The 24,804-nt window shown below is 37.1% G+C and overlaps 1 protein-coding gene across 5 annotated transcripts in view; it reads left to right on the top strand.

The window, feature by feature from the left end:
• RP9 (RP9 pre-mRNA splicing factor) overlaps window positions 1-24,804 on the top strand; it is a 57,406-nt gene that overhangs the window by 26,246 nt on the left and 6,356 nt on the right. For 2 of the 5 annotated variants that reach the window (XM_074284328.1, XM_074284326.1), the window contains one exon: window positions 3,283-4,307. In XM_074284328.1, coding sequence (XP_074140429.1) covers window positions 3,283-3,286 — 4 coding nt within the window. In that variant the 3' untranslated portion in view covers window positions 3,287-4,307. Of the gene's footprint in view, window positions 1-3,282; window positions 4,308-24,443; window positions 24,559-24,804 lie in introns of those variants that run through there. The other 3 variants (XR_012485034.1, XR_012485033.1, XM_074284325.1) reach the window with 3 other exon arrangements.

Consider the following 24,804-nt stretch of genomic DNA (forward strand, 5'->3'; position numbering starts at 1 on the left):
CCATTGTAATCATTTTGTTTTGGAATCTGACCTATAGCAAAACCAAAATAACTGCTTCATGAAGATGTTTAGGGAAAATGTTTTTTCAGTAAGCAAAAATCCTTTCCCTCTCCCTCCCATCTCAACACTAATATCGAACAAAAGAAAGACAAGATTCAGCAAAAACACGTATTTAAGCAAAAACAGATTACCTCTTTGGCCATGTTTTAAAATATATATATATATACACACACACACACACACATACATATACATATACAATTTGACTCATCCCACACTTGAGTCTTTCACCTATTAAATGCTCTGTAGTTTGTTTCCTCCTTAGTTGTCTGGAATAGCACTTGGCCATTAAGATGAACAGAGTTCCTAAGTCTTTCAAAATTATCTGTTTTTAGCGTATTATTGGATAAATGGTTCTGTTCATTCTGCCTCAGTTCAGACAGGTCTTCCTTTCTCTGAAACCATTCCCTCTATCACTTCTTAAGGCACAAGTGTTCCACTCTATTCCTAATTTGCTCCCTCATTCCCCAATTGACTGGCTCCTCCCCAGATTCCCATTCTTTGCCACCTCAAAAAAAATGTATTTTTTTTAGAATTTGATTTAAAATTGATTTGGCCTAGAATTGATCCCTCTCCATCTTCCTTCCTGTTCTCTCTTCCCTCTTGAATAAAATCTCTCTTTAGCTTTAATTCTGCTTTCCCTCCTGTTTCCCTATTGAATAATTTTCTGTAACCAAGTGTGTGTGTATGTGTGTACATATATTCCTCCTGCCTCTCAGGTGAGAGTTTCAGCTGCCTCCTCTCCATCCCTTCTTCCTTGTTCACTTGGACTTGTGCCCCCTGATTATGAGCCAGTTTTCCCTAACCCTTTTTGTTCCCTCTTAGCCTCCTCCCAGTATGTTCCCTGTTCCCTTCTCTTCCATTTTTCTTTCAAGATCATCAAATTCAAAGAGAATTGTTCCCAGGCTTTGTTTAATTCTGTTGTGATCACTGATGATGATGGAACACAGCTATCCTCTCCCCATATTGGACTTGAAGCAGTTTTTCCTCATTTATTCCCTTAAGTTTACCATTTATGTTTTTTTTTAACTCCTGGGTTTCTTCAGAGTTTTTATGCAGGGAAACTTCAGAGTTTCTATGTAGCTCTGGTTTTTTTTTATCAGAAATGCTTGGAAATCCTCTATTTCATTGAGAGCCCATTTCTCCCCTTTTGGTTTCACTCACTAAATTAGTATCCATTACCTTCAAAGATAACATTATTTACAGTGAGGGTTTCTACATCATGTGTGATCTTGACTTAGTCTCTTTAGTACCTGAATTTTTTTGGAGTTTTCCTTCTGGAGTTTCCTGTACAAGGTGACTGGCTCAATCATTCTATATTTCTAAGAAATGCAGGTAATTTTCTTTTACTCCTTGGCCTTCTCCAGCTGCAGTCATTCCCTCCTCCTTCCCTCGTGTCATCCCTGCTATTTTTATTTCGTTTAATTAGATTGCTTTGCTCCTGGCAGCCATCCCACCCTCCATCTTGGACTGTTTGGTGGGATTTCTGGCAATGTGATCCTTTCTGTCCTTTTCACCCTGAGTTTCAAGGAGCAGTCCGAGTTTTCAGAGTTACCCTAACAGTCAACCCCTCTGCTTATTGCTGAGCTTTCTCTTTTATGAGCTCCTTTCATCCCATTCTGGTTTTTTAGGCGAGCCAAGTGTCTGAAGGGACATGTCTGCATGGTGGCCTGCTTTCTTTCCTGGGTTCTAATGATAACTAAGTATAATTGGGAATTTTTCTCTAAACATTTAATCACAATTTGCCTCCACTAAATTGCAGCTGCCACTTCTTATATCTGTACAAGCTTTTCTTTTAGCTCACGTGGATTATTTTATAAGCATCCTTTACAACAAAATGGTGAAGACCACAGTGATAGGATTTTTCATCTCTCTTGCTGAGGAATCTTGTCAAAAGGTTTTTAAAAGTCTATAGTAGGATTTGTTCCTAGTTGAAAGCCCAGTGGCCTTCTCCCCCTCTCCCTTCTGCCCGAGTTTTTTTTATTGCTTTATTATTTAAATAAATGTTTACATATTCTATGATCATGTGTTTTATGGTATATTCATCAGTTTGCCTGGTTTGGACACATTTTTCCTAATCTCCTCCCTGGAACTATTCGATCTATAGAAATCAATGTAGCAATACTAATAGTATTCTAGCCATTTCAGGGCTAAGGGTAGTTTTGGCCAAGCTTCAGTTTCACCCCCAAGTTAGTTTAAAACTTCTATGGGTAGATATCCCATAGTCTTGGCCCTTAAAAATCAATCTATTCCATTAAAACCCATCCAACATTTTCCCAGCTTTGTAGGATTGGGTTACAGATTTTGAATGTCACAGAGCATTTTGTAAGGACAAGGAATTACTAGAAGGCAGAATGAGACGATTGGGCCTACTGTTGTACGCCATTCTAGCTGCCTTTTTGCCGTTACTTCCCTCACCCCACACTCCCCTGCTCCACAATCAGCACAGAAATAAACCTGGCATTAGGTGCAAAATGTCAGCCTATTGCTACTCTTGCCATCGCTGTGACTTCTCAATCCAAAAGAACAAGTCTCTGGTGCTTGCTGTAATCTTCTCTCACAATACAAGCTCCTCAAGGCCAGAGGTGTGCATCTGTAGCCCTGAGCCTAGTCCCTCCTGTGAGGTAAGCACTGAAATTGTTCATTCAAATACTGGTTAATACTACACAAGACAGGAGAGGGACTGTGGATCTTCCCCAGTTGACCTTGGGACTTAAAGAAAAACAAGGGTGAAAGATAACCAGGGTTACCATTCCAGGTCCCTGCTCCTATCCTCCTTAACAGTAATTTGTCAGAGAGTAGAAATGAATACAAAAACATGTGTTACCTGGTGGCTACAAAAAGAAAAGTCCCTCCTTTCAAGGAGCTCAAAAAACTCAGAAGGGCCGAGATCCAGGGAAGCATCTTGAGGGAGCATCAGCAGGTCATGGGGATGGTCAAGAGGATCTGAAGGGCATGCAGAAGGACCAATGGTACAGTCTGGTAGGGGAATATGTCAGCACCTGATCAGGGGACAAGGGGAAGAAAGTTGGGGAAAATGGACCCCTGTGTCATTTGATTCCTTCTGAATCAGGTGATGAGATGAACTTTTAAACAAGTTGTATTGCACTAGATACTAATGTTTGAAGTTTAATTAAATTGAACAAAAATCCTGGGGATGTTTGAATTTATAAAGTTTCCTTATGAAAACATGAAACGAAGACCAATTTGTCCATTTTACAGATGAATAAACTGAGGCCCAGAGCTATTCCATGACTTGTGAAATCCTCCAGCTAGTAACAGACCTGAAACCACAATACCATTATCAGAGACTCCGTGCCCAAGTTGTGCTGCTGTCGATCATTACAAATTGAAATGTTCAGACCAACACTTTATCAGTGCCATGTTAGTTTCTTTATATTCTTAGTTCTAATGGATGTCATCATGAGTACAGTACTAGAATGGGGTCAAGAAGACCTGGATTCAAATTCTTATTCATTTAAACACTTACCAGCTGTGAAACCACAGATGCGTTTGAGAAGTACAGTTCCCTTATCTGTAACATAAGCATAATAATATTCGTGGAACCTGCCTCATGGGCTTGTTATAGGACTCCAATAAGATGAGTGCAAACCTTAAAAGGAAGATCCATTTACCCTAAGGATCGTCCCAATCACAATCCTGATTTCCCCTGTATTGGTTTTAGTTTGTAACTTGCATTCAAGCAGTCACGCACATGAGTGTGCGAGCTCGTGTGTGTGTAACAAAAGAGAGTGAGATTGAGATGATCCAGGCTTTTAATCAATATTTTTTATATTAACATTTTGGGTGAAGCGGGTATAGTCTAGGTGCCGATGTTAAACATGTGAAAGCCCTTATTTTATGTTTTCATGATTCCACGCAGGTTGTTTTAATGAATTACTCACTGCCTCTGTGCTTCTACTGTCAAATGGCATCAACTATACCTGAATTTCATGTCTTAAAAAGACATTTCCTCAAAAAAAAAAAAAAAAAAAAAAAAAAAAAGGCCTGCTTGTATACTCTTGTATATCTCTAACCAAGCACACTGTTTGTGGAAATGTAAAGCTGGGGCTTGGAGATCCCTATCCGAGTGATCCTCAATCCATGGAGAATGTTTCATGTTATGGTCGTCTTGTTGGCCGGGCTCATCTCAAGAGGACAAGTATTCCTGGAGTCCCAACTTCAAAGTTGAAACTGAGAGAATGAATGAAAAAAACCATTATTAATTAAATGCTTCCCAAGTCTCAGGTGCTATGCTGTGCTAAGTTTATACAAAAAGAAATAAGGAAGTCCTTTCTCTTCAGGAGATGTCCAGGAGCTGGGGCCTTGAAGGGATAAAAGGATTTGAATAAGATTGAGAGGAGGAGAATATCAAAATCACAAATAAGAATGTAAACATACAGACAGGCTAGAATAAAACTGGAGGATGGCCATTTGGGCTGGAGAATAGGTGAAGGGAAATAATGAAAGGGAGTGCTGAAAAGGGAGGTGGGTACTAAGTTGTGGGAGCCTCGAATGCCCAGCTAACTCTGAGGCAATAGAGAACCACGAGGGGTTTAAGCAGGAAGTGGAGCGATCATTTTTGTGACCTGGGATGGTTCTGACAAAGGCTTTGGGAACTGAGGAGACTGCAGCGTCAGGGCAGAGATGAACCCTAAACTTTCACAGCAGACTGAGGAACATCACACAGTTATGGGGCCATTTAAAGATGGTTGGATCTAGTAGACTTGGGGAAGACTGAAATGAGGCTGTGATGACGGACTGAGGAGAAGAGATGCTCAGGCCGAGGGATCAAATCTAAGCAGCTGCACCAAAGGAGGTTGGGGCATTTGGGATTGAGCTTTTGTCTGGACATCCGGATGACTGTAGCTATCAAGGACCTGGAGCTGGAGACATGAAATTCTGGAAAAGGACAAATCTGGAGTTCTGAGAGTCATCTGTGGAGAAGCACAACGTGAAGCCCCCAGAGTAGAAGAGGGCAGCCTGGCGAGGGGCCCCAGCTAGCTCCTCTCCCAAGGGTTGGAGCTGAAATTCTGCTGGGCCTTCTCTGTATCCTGGGGATATGATTTAAGGAGTTTACCTTTTCTTAGTCAATACCTTCTCCTGCCAGTCACTCTTCTCTCCTGAGATTTCATCAGCTACTCCAGTTAACAACAATTAACTTGACTTACCCAGGGGTAATATTATAGTTCTTAAATCCCAGAGTTCTCTCTTTCATGGAATCTATAACAGATGAAAAGTTATTACTACAATTATTGCAACTGAGAGCCCAGAGTTATAAAAATTGATCATTATCACCCAAAGGAAAATTGGATCAACCCACAAGAATATATTTTTTTAAAGCTTCCTATTTTTCAAAACACAGATAATTAGCTCTTGCAAAACCTTGTGTTCAGTTCGCCCTCCCCTTTTTCCACCCCTTTCCCCTAGATGGCAAGTAGTTCAATATGGTAAACATGGAAGAAATGTTAAATTCAACATATGCAAACATATTTATACAATTATTTTGCTGTACAAGAAAAATCAAATCAAACCAGAAAAGAAAATGATGAAGAAAATAAAATGTAAGCAAACAACAACAAAAAGAGTGAGAATGTTATGTTGTGAACCATACTCAGTTCCCACAATCCTCTGGGTATAGATGCCTCTTTTGATCACAAGATCATTGGAACTGCTCTGAATTATCTCATTGCTAGAAAGAGCCACATCCATCAGAATTGATTATCATATAATATTGTTGTTGAAGTATACAATGATCTCCTGGTCCTGCTCATTGCACTCAGCACCAGTTCCTGTCAGTCTCTCCAGGCCTTTCTGAAATCATCCTGCTGGTCGTTTCTTACAGAACAATAATATTCCATCACATTCATATCCCATAACTTATTCAGCCATTCTCCACCTGATGGGCATCCACTCAGTTTCCAGTTCCACAAGAATATTTTAAATGCTGTAAGTATGGGTTACATAATAGGAGGGATTCTAAGACCACCTAGGTCAGAACAAAAAGTAGTCATTTGGCCTTTGCTTGAAGATGTTTAATAATGGAGGAAACACATCTGTTTGTTGAGATAATTTATTCTACTTCTGGATAGCTCATGGCGCCAGGGGGGCATATCTTCAAGTCAAACTGAATTTTGTTCTTTCTTCTATCAGTCTTCCATACACCAACATTTGAAATATACCTTAAAATAGCTATTGTCTCTCCTACATTTTTTCTTCCTCAGGATGAACATCCCTAGTCTCCACAACTTAATCTCAAATGATGTGAATTTAATGTCGTTTAATGTCCTTTTTCGAGTCTTCCTTCTCAGGATGCTCTCGAGGTTACTGATGCCCTTCCCAAAGCTTCATGCCTATAGCGAAACTACTCCAAATGTGTTCTAATAAGGGAAAGATACAATGCACCTCTTGGTGGGACCTAAAGCTCTGGGAGAGAGAGGAAGAGAGATTGTTCTATCTCACCTCTGACAACATTGAGCTCACAGTCTAGTAAAACCAACAGGTTGTTTTTACATGAATTGCCATCTGGTCATACTTCCCTCATCTTGTAAATGTGAAGCTGATCTTTCATAACTAAGTATACTGAGTCATCTATTTGCCCAAAGGATACACATAAAGACATAACACAATGGGGTACAGAAATACATTTCCCTCTATAAATAGATACAAGGGGCAAAGGGGCTAAAGGCAATAGGGAGGATGAGAGAGAAAAAAACAATAGATTAAGGAAGGGATTAGTCAGAAGCATAACTATCTCTTTAAGGGGAAGGAGAAAGAAAAGCATAAGAGTATAGGATGTTCAGATATATACAATTAGAAATCATAAGGGTATAAAAGGAATGAACTCATTAATAAAATGGAAGAAAATAGCAAAATGGATTAGAAACCACAATCCTGGACCAATATGTTGTTTATAAGAAATACATTTGAAATAGATAAATATGCTTAAAATAAGGAGATGGAGTAAAATATATTGTGCTTCAACTGAAGTAAAAAAGATAAGAGTAGTGATTTTGATCTCAAAGCAAAAATAGACCTGATTAGAAGAGATTAACAGGAAAAATACATCTTGCTAAAAGTTACCAAAGACAATGAATTAATGTTAATACTAATAATAAATCTATCAAATGAGATAGTACCTAATTCTTAAAGGAACAATTAAGAATTACAGGGAGAAATAGCTAATAAAAATATTAGCAGAAAGGGATTCAATGTAACTCTCAGAACTAGATGGGATCTAAACAAAGAACATGAATAAAATTTTAAGATGAAAGAACTAAAGTATATGAAATGGGAATAGAAAAAATATATCTTTCTCATCTGCATGAGACAATTTGGTAGACAATTTGGCCATTTACTAGGGAATAAAATCAAAAGAAACTGAGAAAATTAGAAATATTAAGTCCATCTTTCACCAATTATAACAATAAATATGTTTAATAAACAATCTTTAAAGTAAAAATTTAAAACAAATAAAAATCTGGGCAATTGGTTGATTGGTTGCTGTTCTTTATTCTCAGAGATGACCAAAGTGATATCAGTTCATTAGTCAAGTTACCATGTGTCCAACTGTGGCTGATCGATCACCACAATACAAGCTTAGGATGCTCTGCCAGAGGTTGGACACAAATAGTCCACATGAACATTTGGGGGCCTTCTCTAACTTTGCATATTTCAAGTTTCCTTTGGACTAATTCAAGTTTACTTCACTCCTAGAGTCCCTTCTCTAATAAGGCACGCCACACTGGGTGGTCCTGTGGCAGTATCCTGTGTTGTTCAATCAATTCTAAAGTTCTTTCTTTCCTTTATCAATGAAAGCATTTGGAGATACAACTTTTGGGCAAGCACTTATAAGGTGGTCAGAAAAATTGATGCAAGGACCCCCCTAAGGTCTCTCTTAAGAAGTTTAGAATTGGGGAGGCAGCTAGGTGGCACAGTGGAGAGAGCACCAGTTCTGAAGTCAGGAGGACCTGAGTTCAAATCTGGTCTCAGGCACTTAACACTTTCTAGCTGTGTGACCCTGAGCAAATCACTTAATCCCAATTGCCTCAGGAAAGGAAAAAAAAAGTTTAGAATTTATTCCTTAGTCCCAAGTGAATTTAAAAGCAAATTCTACCAAATATTTAAAAGACTAATTCCAATACCACACAAACTTGGTGGTGATGGTGGTGGTGTTGCTTTTGCTACCTGTTTATTTTTATTTTTTCTCAAGTATCTTATTTTTCTAAATACATGTAAAAATAGTTTTCAATATCAATTTTATAAGATTTTGCTTTCCAAATTTTTACTCCTTCCTTTACAGTTCCTCAAGACAGCAAATAATAAAGGTTATACATGTACAATCCTTTTTAACATGGTTCTGTATTTGTCATGTTGTGCAAGAAAAATCAGAACAAAAGGGGAAAAACACATGAGAAAGAAAAAAGTGAAAAAAGTATGCTCTGATCCACATTCAGTCTCCACAGTTCTCTCTCTGGATGAGGACAGCATTTTCCATTCCAAGTCTGCTGGAATTATCTTGGATCACTGCATTGCTGAGAAGAGCTAAGTCTATAAAAGTTGGTCATCACATAATCTTGCTGTTACTGTGTGCATTGTTCTCCTGGTTCTGCTCACTTCATTTAGCATCAGTTAATACATGTAGTACTAGATCCATGGTTGGGAACATATGATTTCAAATCCTTAAACACTTACTGGCTGTGTGACCCTGATCCAGTAACTTAAAGGCTACCAGTCTCAATTTCCTCATCTGAAAAATGGAGATAATAGCCTTTGCCATTGTTGAGGATAAAATGAAAGAACAGTTCTAAAATTATATAAAAACTATAAAGTGTCATACTAATTCTAGCTATTACTTTTCTTATCTTCATCTACTTTTATATTTTAAAACATTACCAAAGAGTTTTGCTTTACTTTTTTAATGAACAAAAATCAATTTTCTTTCCTTCTATCCCATACTGCAATGGAGGGAAAAAAAAGGCAGTCAAAGAAAACAAATTCCTTCATTTCTACCTGATCATGTCCCAAAAATTATTTCTCATCCTGCAATCTCAATCCACTACCTCACTCTATCAGGAGCCCTAATCATCACTGGTGTATTCTTTGATCATTAAGTCGTTACAAATTCTTTTGTTTTTGCACTATTTTTCATGTTATGTCTATGAATTTAACAAAAAGATAAACTGAGGCAAATTTCTGAGCAAAATAATATTCGCTGAGGCATATTACTTTGTCAATAGTTGGGTCAATGGATTGCCTCCATTTATGTCAAAGACCCCAAGCAAAAGAACAGCTCCCCTTTTAGAGATGATGAGGAGGATACAGAAGAACAGAACAGCATAGATGACACCATGGAATTTAGAGAAACATGGCTGCTCACAGAACTGGGGCACAGGGAACAATGTGATGGGTTCACAGTCTGGTCATGGAAGCTAGCAACGACTGCCTCCCTTCTCTCATGAAATTAAGAAGTACTCACGGTCTAAGAGCAGGGGCCAGACAATGGCTCCAATTTCTGGACAGCAAACTAGACTCCTTGGTAGCTTGAGGGAGTCAAGATTTCAGAGCCAAACTCCTTTTCAGTTCACACATTTTCCAAGGTCAGTTAATTTCCTTAAACAAGAGAGGTGGAATTTTAAACATTACAGGCCAGCTGAACTCTGAACTCAGTTCAGAGACAAAGAACTATGACTTGAGCAGTTATATGACAAAAGCAATTATTTGTAAATAGATAAAATAAATGATTCAATCAATTTTAATTTTTTCAATTCCCCCTTTGGTAATATATGTGTATGTATACATATATACATGCCACAGATCACTTATCTATGATCTAATCCTATAAGATCTTTATCAATCATCAACAGTAAAGCACATTAACAAGTTTTCTTGTCCATTGTAAGTTTAAAACAGGCTTTTTTACCCAGGAACTAATGCAAAGTTGAAAAAGAATAACAAGATTGATTAATCATGGGACAAACTATGGTAAGCATATTTTAAACCATGCACTAAATTTACAAAAGAGATTTACATGTCCCAAGGCAACTAATAAAATTCAGCAAACATGGATATGATGTAACAAAACCAAGTAACACAGTAATGTTCATTAACAACATTAATTCTCCTAGTATCCCAGTAATTAGCCCATTCCCAATGTCCATTTTATCAACACATTTCATCCTGAATTTGAGATATCCCACATAATTGTCTCCCCTGGGAAATCTCTTGGAAGTCCTCAGGGAAGCTCTGAATTGGTCTACTCATTAATATTTTTCCTTTTCTAGTTCCATATGCCTTGTAGAAATTCTTGGATGTTCTTGTTAAAATTTGTTTACAAATTTTATCTCAATACAATTTAGTACACAACCTCTTAAATATTACTTATAACTTGAAGCCTCCGATTTCAGTTTTTAAATACTCTTTGCTGTTACTATCTATATCTAAACTCTGTCCCTGACATAAATATTGCTAACAGCAGGCTTTAGAATCTTAAAAAAGGATCTGAGAATCTAACTTGAAGTTGAATTCTTCTGTTAAAGACTTAATATTTACCTAAACAGGGGAAAATACAGTTAGCAATAGTAATTATGAAAAGAATTTTGAAACAAATTTCTCTGATAAAGCCCTCATTTCTCAAACATAAAGGGAACTGAGTCCAATTTATAAAAAATAAGAGCCATGCCCTAATTGATAAACTGTTCAAAAGATATGATCCATGCCCAAAAGGTTACAAAATCATGCATATCCTTTCACCTTTGAACAATACCACTACTAGGCATGAATCTCAAAGGAGATTTTTTTAAAAAAGTTAAAGAACATATATGTATAAAAATATTTGTAGCAGCACTTTTCTCAGGGCATAGAATTGGAAATTGAGAGGAAGCCCATCGCCCATCAACTGGGGAATGTGGTCTGTGATTATGAAGGAATATAACTGTTTTATAAGAAATGATGAGCAGGATGCTTTCAGAAAAACCTGGAAAAGTCCTCCATGAGCTCCAGCAAAATGAAATGTACAGTATACATAGTAAAAGCAAAGTTGTGGGGTGATCAGCTGTGAATGACTGCTTTTCTCTGCAATGCAATGATCCAAGACTATTCTGAAGTACTAATGATGACATATCCAGACAAGGAATTGACTGTCTGAATACAAACTGAAGCATACTTTAAAAAAAAAACTTTCTTTTGGGGGAAAGGAAGGGGAATCTATGCTTTCCTTTGCAACTATATGTTAAAACTAAGATGATGAAAGAAGAAATATTTACAAGTATAACTTCATAATTTTCAAAATCACAAATCAGTACAGTTAAACTTTAACATGAAAAAGATTATGTCTATTATTACACCTGTACCATGTTATAAACACACTTTTGGAAATTTTTTGCAATTTTTTCCAATTTAAGGAATATCTGTAATGCAAGGGGATCTTGTCCTGCAAATAAACCAATAGCTCTGTCTCCTCTAAGGAAGAGATAACCTTATCAGAGGAGGGAGGGAAGCCACCCTTCTTTGCCTCCTTTTCGTGCCCTTGACATGCCGGTTCTACTGCTAGCCCATCCAGGGAGCTACCTGCAGCACCAGGGTCCTCCTCTTCCTAAAAGGCCTCCTACCCCAGAGGCTCACTCCTCCACAAGGGCCATCCCTTCTCCCAGTGCTAAGCTTCTCCTAGAGGTCCATTTTGTGCCAGGGGCCAGGCTAGCTTTTTTTCATTCTGTTCCTAACATGTTCCTGCCTTTTGGAGCTCCAAACACTGGGGATTTCCCCCTTCTCCTTTCCTATAAGGCCTGGCATACAGTAAGTATATAATAGACACTTGGTTCCTTCTTTCTTGGCCAACGCCACATCTAGAGTGGGAAAAAAGTACAATAGCCTTATCACACCCAGAAAAATGAGTTGTTTCTAAGTCTTTGGTGGGCCCAGCTCCAGTTTCCTATCTGCACTTAATCCCAATGAGGGTCATTTTTCCATTTGTGCCTTCCAGGCACATCCTTCCAACCTCCTTACCCCAGGTCAGGTTTCCCCATGGGTTGAGGACTTTTTTCTGGTTTTCACCACAAAGCCCTTCACAGGACTACAGATGTAGAGCTATTAGGGGTTTTACATGCCATCTAGTCCAACCTTCTCATTTTACAGATGAGCAAACAAAGGCCCAGGAAGGGTAGGTGACTTGGCCAGCATCCTACTGTTTATACCAGAGGTCTTGTGGAGCTACTTCCCTTTGCACCATAAAAAATTGACTGACCTTGGAGACCAGAGAGAAGAATGTTTTCCAATGCTCCCCTAGGAGACAGCCTAGTCACTTTACTGTGGTAGATAGATATACAGCTTCAGCCACTCTTCAGGTGACTGCCAAGTTCTGCCCTCAGTGCTTTTGGCAAGGGAGACCCTCAGCCCCTGACTTCCTTGTGGTACTGTCCAAAAATCTTAGGCAGCGAGGCACACGGATCAAGGATTCTGCCAGGCCGTGGGCTAAGCAAAAAGGCCAGAAACCATTCTTGTCCTCAAGGTGCTCAGGGTCTAATATGGGTGAGACCACAAATCACTAAATATAGAGAAGATATGTTAAAAGGTCACCTTAGAGAAGTTGGGGAACAGGAAAAGCTATTTTCAAAAGATAGGATTTCCAGCCATGGAAGCTTGATTTTTTTTTTTTTTGGGGGGGGGGGAAGGCGGTAGGAGGATAATGGTTTATTGGTGGTTAAAACTAGATCCATGTAACTTCATTGATATGGGAAATTTCCTCCCCAAATGCAGGCTGGCAACTGCTCTGCAATTTATATTTAGAGCTGTCTATAATGTTAATATATGCTGGATGTGGGACTCTGACACTTTTCTTTATCTGTTACTGCATACTGTCTCTACTCCCTTTGTTTTAATGCCAGGAGAACAAAACCTAACCTGCTAACCTCCTATTTTCTCTTACCAACCTAAGTTAAGTTAAACCAAAAGTTAACCAAAGTTAAAATAAATATCTTAATAAAATTAAGATAAATATCTTAACTTTATTCTCTCCTGTTTTTATTCTTTCTTGGCTTCTCTAATCCAACTTTTTCTTTTGCTCAAACTACTCCTCACTTTTTCCTGCTCAAATTTATTCTCTGACCTTCTTACAATTTTCAAATCTTCTTCACAAGTTCTGTTCCTCCCACATTATTAGAAGTCACAAATGAATTTTAACTGAAATTTCTGCAATATAAAGGGCCTACATTTCCACTCTATTAAAGCATTACTACAAATAAGAATCTTCATATTGTAGGCTGTTTTTAGAAAAGCCTAGAAATACATGAACTGATGCTAAATGAAGTGAGCAGAACAATTGTACACAGCAACAAAAGGATTGTGTGATGATCAATTCTGAAGGATGTGGCATATTCCAATAGACTTGTGAAGGAGAGAGCAATCTGAACCCAGAAAGAGGACCAGAGGGATTGAATATGCATCATAACAGTTATTTTCACCTTTTTTGTTGTTTGCCTGTATTTTTTTCACTTCATCTTTTGTGTGTAGCATGACAAATATGTACATACATTTAGAAGAACTGCTCATGTTTAATTGATATGAGATTGCATAACATGTATTTCCGTAGTCTCAACCTCCGGTTTTATGTTTGTAGCACCTCTTGGGCTCCTTTCCCCAACTTCCACTGGAATTTAGAATTAAGGCTCCAGAGGCTAGCTTTGACTACCCCTCTCCTCAAGGTTCTAACGGTAACCCTGAAAGAGGATAGGCGATTTTACTGCTGTTCATAAACCCATATCCAGTGTGCCCCTATCCCACTGATTACCAATGTACTACTTAATTAGCTTTTAGAAAGGAGTTATTTACTATGGTGTAAAATGTATTTACCCTCCATCCAAATCTATGACACTCTCTTTGTACACACAAAGTTCCCAGGGAGAGTGAATTCTTAGAGAGCACATGTGGCTAAAGGATAACTTTTTTTTCTTTTTTTAAATTAATTTTATAATTATAAAAATTTTTTTGACAGTACATATGCATGAGTAATTTTTTTTTGTGTGTGTGAATATCATTTTCTTGTTGCACAATAAACATTAGAATCCGAAGGTATAAGCAACCTGGGCAGACAGATATTAGTGCTAACAATTTACATTCACTTCCCAGTGTTTCTTCTCTGGGTGTAGCTACCTCTGTCCATCATTGATCAACTGGAAGTGAGTTGGATCTTCTTTATGTTGAAGATTTCCACTTCAATCAGAATACATCCTCATACAGTTTTGTTGTTGAAGTGTACTTCTGGTTCTGCTCATTTCAATGAGTAATTTTTTTAATAACATTATCCCTTGTATTCATTTTTCCAAATTTTCCCCTCCCTCCCTCTACTCCCTCCCCTAGATGACAGGCAATCTCATACATTTTACATGTGTTACAGTATAACCTAGATACAATATATGTGTGTAAATCCCATTTTCTTGTTGCACGTTAAGTATTAGATTCTGAAGGTGTAAGTAACCTGGGTAGATAGACAGTAGTGCTAACAGTTTACATTCACTTCCCAGTGTTCCATCTCTGGGTGTAGTTGTTTCTGTCCATCATTGATCAACTGGAAGTGAGTTGGATCTTCTTTATGTTGAAGATATAAAGGATAACTCTTAACTCCTAGTTATTCAAAGTCCTTTTCTTCCTTCATACTCTTTATGCTTTGATATAGCTCTCTGTTTACCTCCAAAGGTCAAAGTCAGGGCCCTTGCAGAATTACGCAGCTGCCATTTCTTAAGTTGTAAGATCCTGATGTAGATGGTATCATCAACCAGTGCTGTGCTATCAATGCTGATGACAAGTCCAAATCTGTTGACTTTTCCAAGATTATGAGATCATTTAATGGGGGAAGGAGAGAAAAAAAATCAAACTCTTTCCTACCCCAAGTAATTCCCTCTTAGAGGCTTGGCTGGAGCTGTGTCAGCACTAGGTTGGTTTGTTCTTGGAATGGCTCACTATTTTATCCACGCTTCATAGGGCATGCCTGATTCTCAACCACAACACATTTCCTGAGTAATATCTCTTCATTCTTTTCATACCTAGCTTATATCTTGATTTATTCGCTGATTTAATTTAAGAATTGTTCATACCCTCTTTAGACCCTTGATATATGTAACTCAAAAATGCTTTCTCATCCAATAAAATTATCTGGAAATACAAAGCATCTTGCTATTTACCATTAAGTGGGAATGAAAGGTATATAAGACTCTTATTACATATTTCTATATCAATAAAGACTATTTCCTGTTGGGTTGCATAAGTTACCTGAGTGAAGTTATATGTCAACCTTTACCCCAAAGTACCTCAAGCCCCAAAACAAGAAAAGTAAATATGTACCGTATATAAAAACTTTTTGCAAAAACTTAACAGTGCTATATAAATATTTATTAGAATCATAATTAATTTTTTGGTTTTGTTTCATTAAATTGTTTTTTATTTTCAATAGTATTTTTATTTTCCAAATACATGTAAAGGTAGTTTTCAACATTCAATTTTTTATTAAAGCCTTTTATTTACAAAGCATATACATGGATAATTTTTCCAACACTGACCCTTGTATAACCTTTTGTTCCAAATTTCCCCCTCCTTATCCCCATCCCCTTCCCTAGTTGGCAGGTAGCAACATTCATTTTTGTAAGACTTGGTGTTACACTATGCCCAAAGGGCTATAAAACTGCATATTCTTTAATCCATTAGCCTCACTACTAGGTCTGTATTCCAAAGAGATAATAAAAAAGGAAAAAGGACTCATATGTGCAAAAATGTTTGTAGCAGCTCTTTTGTAATATCAAAGAACTGTAGAGTGAGTGGGAGGCCATCAATTGGGTAATGGCTAAAAAAGTTATGACATATGAGGGTAATGGCATATTACTGTTCTATAAGAAATGATGAGCAAGCTAGGCTGATTTCAGAAAAGTCTGGAAAGACCTACATGAATTGATGCTGACTGAAGTGAGCAGAATCAGAAGAGCATTGTACACAGTAACAAGATTATGTGATGTTCAACTGTAATGGATTGGGCTCTTCTCAATAATGTGGGGATTCAAGGCAATTCCAATAGACTTGGGGTGGAAAGAGCATCTGCAGCCAAAGAGACAACTATAGAGATTGAATAATATTTTCATCTTTTGTTTTTTGTTTGTGGGATTTTTTTTCTTTCTGGCCTGTTTTTTACGCAACATGACATATGCAGAAATATGTTTGAAAAGACTGCACATATTTAATCTATATCAGATTGCTTGTTCTTGGGGAAGGGAAAGTTGAGGAAAATTTTGGAAGACAAAGTTTTACAAAAGTGAATGTTGGAAACTGACTTTGCACAGATTTGGAAAAATAAAATACTATTAATCAAGAAAAAGAAAAAGACTTGTGTTCCACACTTACTACTCAGGTTTCTCAGAATTTATCTCCCACCATTATTTACAACACAGTAATATTCCATTATATCTATAAACCACAATTTGTCCAGTCATTGTTTAAATTCTATTTCTTTCCTTTCCCATTTCTCCCCATAACCATCAGGTTCAGTTTATTAATATTTTTGCTCTGGTATTGTCTCCCTCAACTCTCCTTCCTCTATTTTTTTATTCTTGTGTTTAATGTATTTCTACATAAAACTATATAGGTGTGTGTATATATGTTCAACTCTTTTCCCCCCGCTACCCATTCCCTCTATCTATCCCTTTTTATGTTTGTATACTCTTCCCATCATGTACTCTAATTATGAGAAAATAAAGTATAACCCTTTTCTTATCTCCTCTCCTTCCTAGTACATTCTCCTTTTACTCTTCATTTTCTTTCCCCTTTTCATCAAAACTAACCCACCCCCAAGAACTCTGTCTTTCTTCTTAATGCCTTTAATATCCTTTGAAGCATTAAAGTTTCTAAAGGGATACTCGTTTATCCCATGAGAATATTGGCACTGTATCATTATACAGCTATTTCTAATTACTTTAGGCTTCTCTGGACTCTTGTGTTTTTGTTTCAAAATTCTTACATACTTTTAGACTTTATGTCAGAAATCCCTAAAATTCATTTTCCATCTATTAAAGATCCACTCCCCATACGACAGTACTGATTTTTACAGTTGTTATTGATTGTATGCCCATCTCCTTTGCCTTCTGGAATATTGTATTCTAAGATCTCCTCTGCTAGGTCATGTATGATCCTCACTATAGTTCCCTGGCACTTTTAATACCTCATATTCCTCATCTACAAAAATGAGCATAATGGTTTTACCTAATTCTGTAAGGTCGAATGAAATGAAAGTAGTTTTTAAACTTAAAGAGCTATATAAATTACTATACAGAAAAAATATTAATATTAAATATATGAATGAATCTGTCATCGGATAGAGCATTAAATATTTACTATATTTTAGGCACTGTGATAATCACAGAGGATACAAATACAAACAAACAAGAAAATTGCAGCCCTCAAGAAGCTTACATTTTAATGGTGGTAGAAAATATACAAAAGAAACAAGAAAGCAAAGCAGGAAATGATGCAGTAAATGGTGAGGTACCATATGCTGGAAATGAGCACAAAGTGATGTCAGATTCCATGCAAGGTAAAGCAAGTGCTTTTTTTTTCTTTGTATCCCCAGCTCTCAGCACAGTGCCTGGCACAGAGCAGGTGCTTAATAAATGCTTGCTAACTTTCTGACCTATCAGAGTCAGGGTAGAATTGAGTTCTGATAAAAGTACAGGAATAAGAAATGAGGAAAGACAGAAGAAACGAGAAAAAGCTGAATGAGTGTATGCCTCCTAAGTGATCAACTAAAAGAATACATTTAAAAATCTGTTGGAGATAAGAGTTTTCTGAAAAAACAAACAAACAAACAAACAAACAAAGTTATTGACAAGATTTTTGGATATCAGCTAACAGAATGTAGTTTGAATAAAAAAGAAGGGTAAAAGCATCTACCTAACCTGTATGCCTTCAAGCCAGTTTATAAACATGAGAGATAACAGGGAACTTCCATAGTAGCATGGATCAGCAACAGAAGTCATCATTGCTACTGAATCCCAGATAAAATATTTCTAACCTGAGAATCCCAAACTATTCTTAGAAATACTAAAAGCAATGTGTGATAGATTTCATGGAGGAAGCAGAAACTAAATTGATCCCTGAAATAAAATAATTATTTTTAAGAGGTAAGAAGGAGTAGGAACAGCATTCCAGGCCTAGAAGATTGGCTGATGTAAATGGAAGAAGATGAAAGATGCAGGTCAGCATTAGAAATATCTACTGACTTAATCTGGCTGAAACACAGAGGGTATGAAAGGGAATATTATGAAATAAAACTGGAATATTGCTAATTTATAGTGTGATTTTTTTTTGTTTTTGCCTATTTCTTTATAAGAGTTTTCTTTTTCAGTGGGGAGAGAGAGCAGTAAAAAAAATTAAGTGAAAAACAATAATTTTGAAAAATAAAAGGTAAAAGAGAAAGAAACACAATAGTAGTGGATAAATAGATAAGCAGATAGAGAAACTCAAAATCTTCAAGGATTTGCAGGGAGAAATAAGGCCAGCCCTGTCTATTCTCTTACCAGGGTGGCTGTTGAAGGAGGGAAGGCAATGGTATTCTCCCCAATAAGGAAAAGAAAAAAAAAACAATCAATGAAGCATTTTTAAAAAGCATTTTAAATGAGGGGTTCCCATCAATTAGGGAATGGCTGGAAAAATTATGGTACATGAATGTAACTGAATATTATTATTTCATAAGAAATGAGGAAAGTTTTGATTTCAGAGATATCTGGGAAGGTTTGTATAAGCTGATGAAGTAAAGTGAGGACCAGGAGAACAATTTAAGCAATAACAACAGTAATGTAAAGAAAAACAACTTTGAAAGTTTTAACAACTCTGATCCATGTAATCACCATATATAACTCAAGAGTATGAATGATAAAGAATGATACCCACCGTCTGAAAGGTGGCAGACTCAAAAATGTATGTAATCTTTCATACACATACACACACACACACACACACATATATTGTTCTTTGCATATAGAGTTATGTTTGTGCTTTCCTCTGGAAATGTGATCATTGCATTATTTAGAATTCTGAAGGTTGTTTTCATTTAGTACTGCAGTCATGGTATAGACACATACCTCAGAGGTATTGCAGGTAAGGTCGCAGGCTACTGAAATGAAACAAATATGACAATTAAGCAAGTCACATGAATTTTTTTGTTTCCCAGTGCATATAAGAGTCACATTCACACCATGTTGTAGTCTATTAAGTGTACAATACTATTATGTCTAAAAACAACATACATGCCTTAATTAAAATTACTTTATTGCTTGAAAATTCTATCATCTGAGCCTTCATTGATATAGAAGGTTTTGCCTCGATACTGATACCTGCAGACTGATCGGGATGGTGTTTTTGGAAGTATGAGGTGGCCATAGCAATTTCTTAAAATAAGCAATGAAGTTTGCTGCATTGACTTCCTTTCATGAAAGATTTCTCTATAGCATATGATGTTGTTTGATAGCATTTTAGCTACAGTAGACTTCTTTCAAAATTGGAGTCAGTCATCTCAAACCTGGCCAATGCTTTACTAAGTTTATGTAATATTCTTTAATGTTGTTAGTATCTCAGGGAATAGGGAGACCTCTGAGCAGGAAGAGGGACCAGGCAATGGCCCCTGGAGCAGTCAGAAAATACTTATTCTGCCATCACATACGCAACAATCCTTGTTCTTGCCTCTATTTCTGTTCACCAAAATGCCTTGTTCCCGTACTTAGTTCTGAGCAGCTTTTTAAAAATCTACATTGCTACTCAGAGCCTCCCTCTCCCTTCTATCTATGCAGTTCTTTTTGAATAAGATACATGAACAATAAGTTTTGAATAAATTCATTTAAATCTATCCCACCAATTGTCAATAATATTTAGGATGGCAAATTTGTCTGCAGGCATTAAGAACATCCATTCATTTTACTCATTAACATATGTTACATATTTGTGTCTAAACACTTTCTTACATTCAGTTAATATGGACTGTCCTTGCCCCTTGAGTAGGAAATGGAGACAGCCGAGAAGACTATGAGTAGCTAGACATGATTGGGATGCTTGATCCTCTCCAGATCTCTTCAAGATATTTCCAGCTGATTGGACTCACAACTGGCCCTGTTACTTGAATGTGAAAAACATACAGTATATTGTGCTCAGTTTTGGGCCCCTTAGAAAGGACATTTATACATTCAAGAGTATCCAGAAATTGTGAATGATCTTAAAGGCACACCATATAATTAAAATTTAAATAGCAATTTAAGTTTTGCAAAGCATTTTATATACATCATTTTTTTTCATAATAGCTCCTTGAGTGCTTATTTCTATTTTACAGATAAAGAAATTATGGATGAAAATCCAAATAATTCTTAAGGATCATAAAGTTAAAGACTGAGTTAGGCTTCAAACAATAAGGGGCTATTGACTCACATGTCATAGTACTCTACCATATGAGGAACTGTATGAAACCATTAGAAATGTCTCAGAATTACATTTGAGGGCTGGCAGGGAAGAAGAAAAAGAACGTGGACAAAGAAAATCAGCCTCCTTGCTGTTGCTCATACATAATACTGTATCATCTCCCAAGTGACAATTTCCATTAGCTGTCCCTTAGGCAAGGGGAATGCTGTACGTTGTCCCATTTATTAGACTGAAGTCCTTGAGAGCAGTGGCCGGTTTTTGCCTTTCTTTGTACTCCCAGAACGAAGCAAGGTTCTGGCTCATAGTAGGTACTTTATAAATACTTGTTGATTGATTGAAACATATGAGAATTTCCAAGGAAAGGGCATGGGTTTAATATGAAGGACAGTTAGCTAATAATAGAGTATGAGTTCAAGAAGTCATAAATAGTTGGATAGAGTGGAATAAATATGCAAAGGAACGGTTTGAGAAGGGTGAACATGAGAGTGCAGGGAATGGTAGTTAGGAAAGGAAGTTTTTGACCTGGCAAGTTATGCCTCCGGATCGCTGTAATACTGAATGGAATCCCACTGAGGTAGATTGTGTCTCCATCATAATAATAGACATGGTGCTGTTAATTTGATTTTCAGTCTCCAAACAAAAGCTGGGAAATAGAGCATATTGTATGGCAGCAGAATAAATGGCCAGTCTCTGGGAATGTTTATGGAAGGAAAATGCTCAGTGGTAGTCGGGTTATCCATGGAGTTCTGAGAACCAACTGGTCTGAGATACCTATTCTTCAATAATCAGTTAGGGCTGCTCCACTAGAGTTTATCTTGAGGTAGAGGTACTTGAGAGATCCTTGGTCTAAGAATGGTGGCCAATTCAGGATAGAAAATCACAGAGTAAATAGCTAGTTTTTGGTCCGTGGCTCAGAAGTCCTGTTCCCTGGCCTCTCATATCTTTAATTATGAGATTTTGTGAATGTGATTCAGAGGCTGAAATAACAATGACATACTGATGTTTACTGTTGGGAGGAATAATCTAAAGAGAAAGGATTGATTATGAATTGTCACCACACTGTATTTCTGTTTTAAATTTAAAGACCTTCTATAGGCTTTTAAGCAACTGTCTGCCAAAGCCAACCTTCCCTAGCCATCACTCCCTGCTTTCTTATAATTATCCGTGTATCAGGCTCATCCTTCTCATGAAAGTATTCCACTTTTCCTCCAATACTCCCATTGTACTTTCTAGGATCCTTGCTCTACTGTTAATAAATTGTCCATCTTGTGCCCTACCCCTGGGAATAACTCTCCATAGATTTTACATTAAATTTGCCGTGTACAGTTATTTATCTCCCATGTAATCTGAGCTCCTCTAGTAAAGGAATTATATTTTTTTGGTCTTTGTATTGCCAGAATTTAATACAATAGATGGCCCATTATAGGTATGGAAATGCTTACTGAATTCAACTGAGATTTGACTGGGAGTGTACAAATACATCATTCTTAATTATTCTAGTCAGACATGCAAAGTTGACCCTCATGAGGTGCTACAAATGATGAAATGTCCTCCAAAAGAACTATCTCCAAATGGAACAGCCCACTCAAATTTGGAGACCTTTAAAGTGAAATGGAAACCCACTGTTAACATAGCAATCCAAGTTGGAACATGATAATTATGCAAAAGTACGATGGGTGAACTGTTCCAGGTGAACTGTTCCATGTCTTGTGAAGAATATATCATCTGTGGACTTTAGAGATAGTTGTGAAAGTATCCTATTATCTAGTAAAAATTGGAAGCATTATTGATGTTAATATCAATTATTGTCACATGTGTAAATGTTGTATAATGTGTTAGCTTTATTATTATGCAAGTTGTGAGCAAAAAGAGCTATTACTCAGGTGGCATTGCAAATACCCACAATGCTTCAGAAAAATGACAATCTGTGCCTACAATAAGTGTTTTTAGAATACAAAGTTTATGTGCCTACCCTTTGACCCAGCAGTGTTACTACTGGGCTTATATCCCAAAGAGATCTTCAAGGAGGGAAAGGGACCTGTATGTGCAAGAATGTTTGTGGCATCCCTCCTTGTAGTGGCCAGAAAGTGGAAACTAAGTGGGTGCCCATCAATTGGAGAATGGCTGAGTGAGTTGTGGTGTATGAATGTTATGGAATGTTGTTGTTCTATAGGAAATGACCAACAGGATGATTTCAGAAAGGCCTGGAGAGACTTACATGGACTAGTAATAGGTGAGATGAGCAGGACAGGGATTGTATACTTCAACAACAATACTATATGATGATCATTTCTGATGGATGTGGCCATTTTCAACAGTGAGATGAACCAAATCAGTTTCAATAGAGCAGTAATGAACTGAGCCAGCTGCACCCAGCAAAAGAACTCTGGGAGATGACTATGAACCACTACATAGAATTCCCAATCCCTCTGTTTTTGTCCGCCTGCATATTGGATTTCCTTCACAGGCTAATTGTATGCTATTTCAAAGTCCGATTCTTTTTGTGCAGCGAAGTGACTGTTTGGACATGTATACATATGTTGTATTTAATTTATACTTTAATTATATACATATAATTCATATGTATGTATACATATGTTTAATGTGTATTGGTTGGCCTGCCATGGGGGGGAGGGGAAAAATTAGAGCAAAAGGTTTGGCAATTGTCAGTATTATAAATTATATCTGGTAAATAAAAACTATTTAAAAAGAAAAGAATACAAAGTTAATTTTTTTCATCTGATTACTTGAATTAATATACTGATAATGGAATATCTAAGTAATGTTCTCGATTAAATGTTCGAGATATGATAAACATGAGATAGAATATAGTAGGTTAATAAATGAGTTTGTTATATATCGCTTGTCACATACATCCTATTGCTATAGTGCTTATAATTTCTAATTTGTTCAGTAAAAAAAAATGTACCAATTTGACTGAATTACTGGCATTGCTTGTTTTATTGTGCTTCACAGATAATGCTTTTTTTCTCTCCACATATTGAAGATTTGTGGCAACCCTGCTTTGAGAAAGTCTGTCAGTGAAATTTTTCTAAAAATATGTGTTCATATTGGATCTCTGTGTCATATGTTGGTAATTCTTATAATATTTCAAACTTTTCAATGTCACTTTATCTGTTATGGTAACCTGTGAACAGTGATCTTTGATGTTATTATTATAATTGTTTGGGGGCACTATGAACCTTATCCATATAAGAATATGAACATAATTGACAACTCTTGTGTTTACTATGACTGTGCCACCCTTAGGCCTCCCCATTCCCTGAGACACAGCAATATTAAAAGGAGGTCAATTAATAACCCTACAGTGGCCTCAAAGGGTTCAAATGAAAGGAAGAATCAATAGATGCAGCAAATTTTATTGCTGTCCTATCTTAGAAAATTCAATCAGCAGCCATCAACACTGGAGACAGACCTTCCACTAACAAGGAGTATGACTCACTAAGGCTTGGATGATGCTTAGCATTTTTACTTTAGCAATAAAGCATTTTAATTAAGGTGTATACATTGTTTCACTGGAATAATCTTATTATACACCTAATAGACTACAGTATAGTGTAAATAAAACTTTTATATATACTGGGAAATCAAAAATCTTATGTGATTGGTTTTATTGCAGAGATCTTGAACCCAACTTGCTATAATTCCCAGGTAAGACCTAATATAGTTAGTGTATCCAGACGGGACTTTTTAGAGAATTGTTATCCTTACCCATGGGCAAATGTTATCAAAAGGGCTTAAAATGGAAAACAGTGGGGAGGGGTAAGTGAAGAATGCTGCAAGCCATAACCCAGGCTCTGCCTCTGTCTAACCCCCAGTCCCTTCTCCATCCTCTGCCATAGAAACCTTCCATCATTGGCAATACCTTCACAGCCCCGTGGCCTCCTCCTCCAGTAACTAAGTTCCTTCTTAAACCTCTTTTTCAGGAGGTACACATGCTATTCCAGTCTCCCTTTATCAAGCACTGGGATCTGGACTTAGCTGATGACTGCTTGCTAAGTTGGGTGCTGATTCCAGGGGACTTCCCGGCCCCTTACTCAGGTACTCCCCATGGACTTCCTTCGCTATCTTCAGCTTCTTTTGGAGTATGGACTCACCTATGACATTCTAAGAACCTTGAGGGAAGAACCCATCTTTTTCTTATTTGTATCCCTAGAACTCAACACTGTGCCTGGTACCCAGTGGGTACTTAAATTTTTACTGAAATTGAAATGATCTCTGTCCCTTCCAACCCTGCTCAGACCCAATCCTGTCTCTTGTCCCCAAGTAGCCTCTTTCTCCTCACCC

Source organism: Sminthopsis crassicaudata, chromosome 1, assembly GCF_048593235.1.
Source record: "Sminthopsis crassicaudata isolate SCR6 chromosome 1, ASM4859323v1, whole genome shotgun sequence".
NCBI classification, from domain to species: Eukaryota; Metazoa; Chordata; class Mammalia; order Dasyuromorphia; family Dasyuridae; genus Sminthopsis; species Sminthopsis crassicaudata.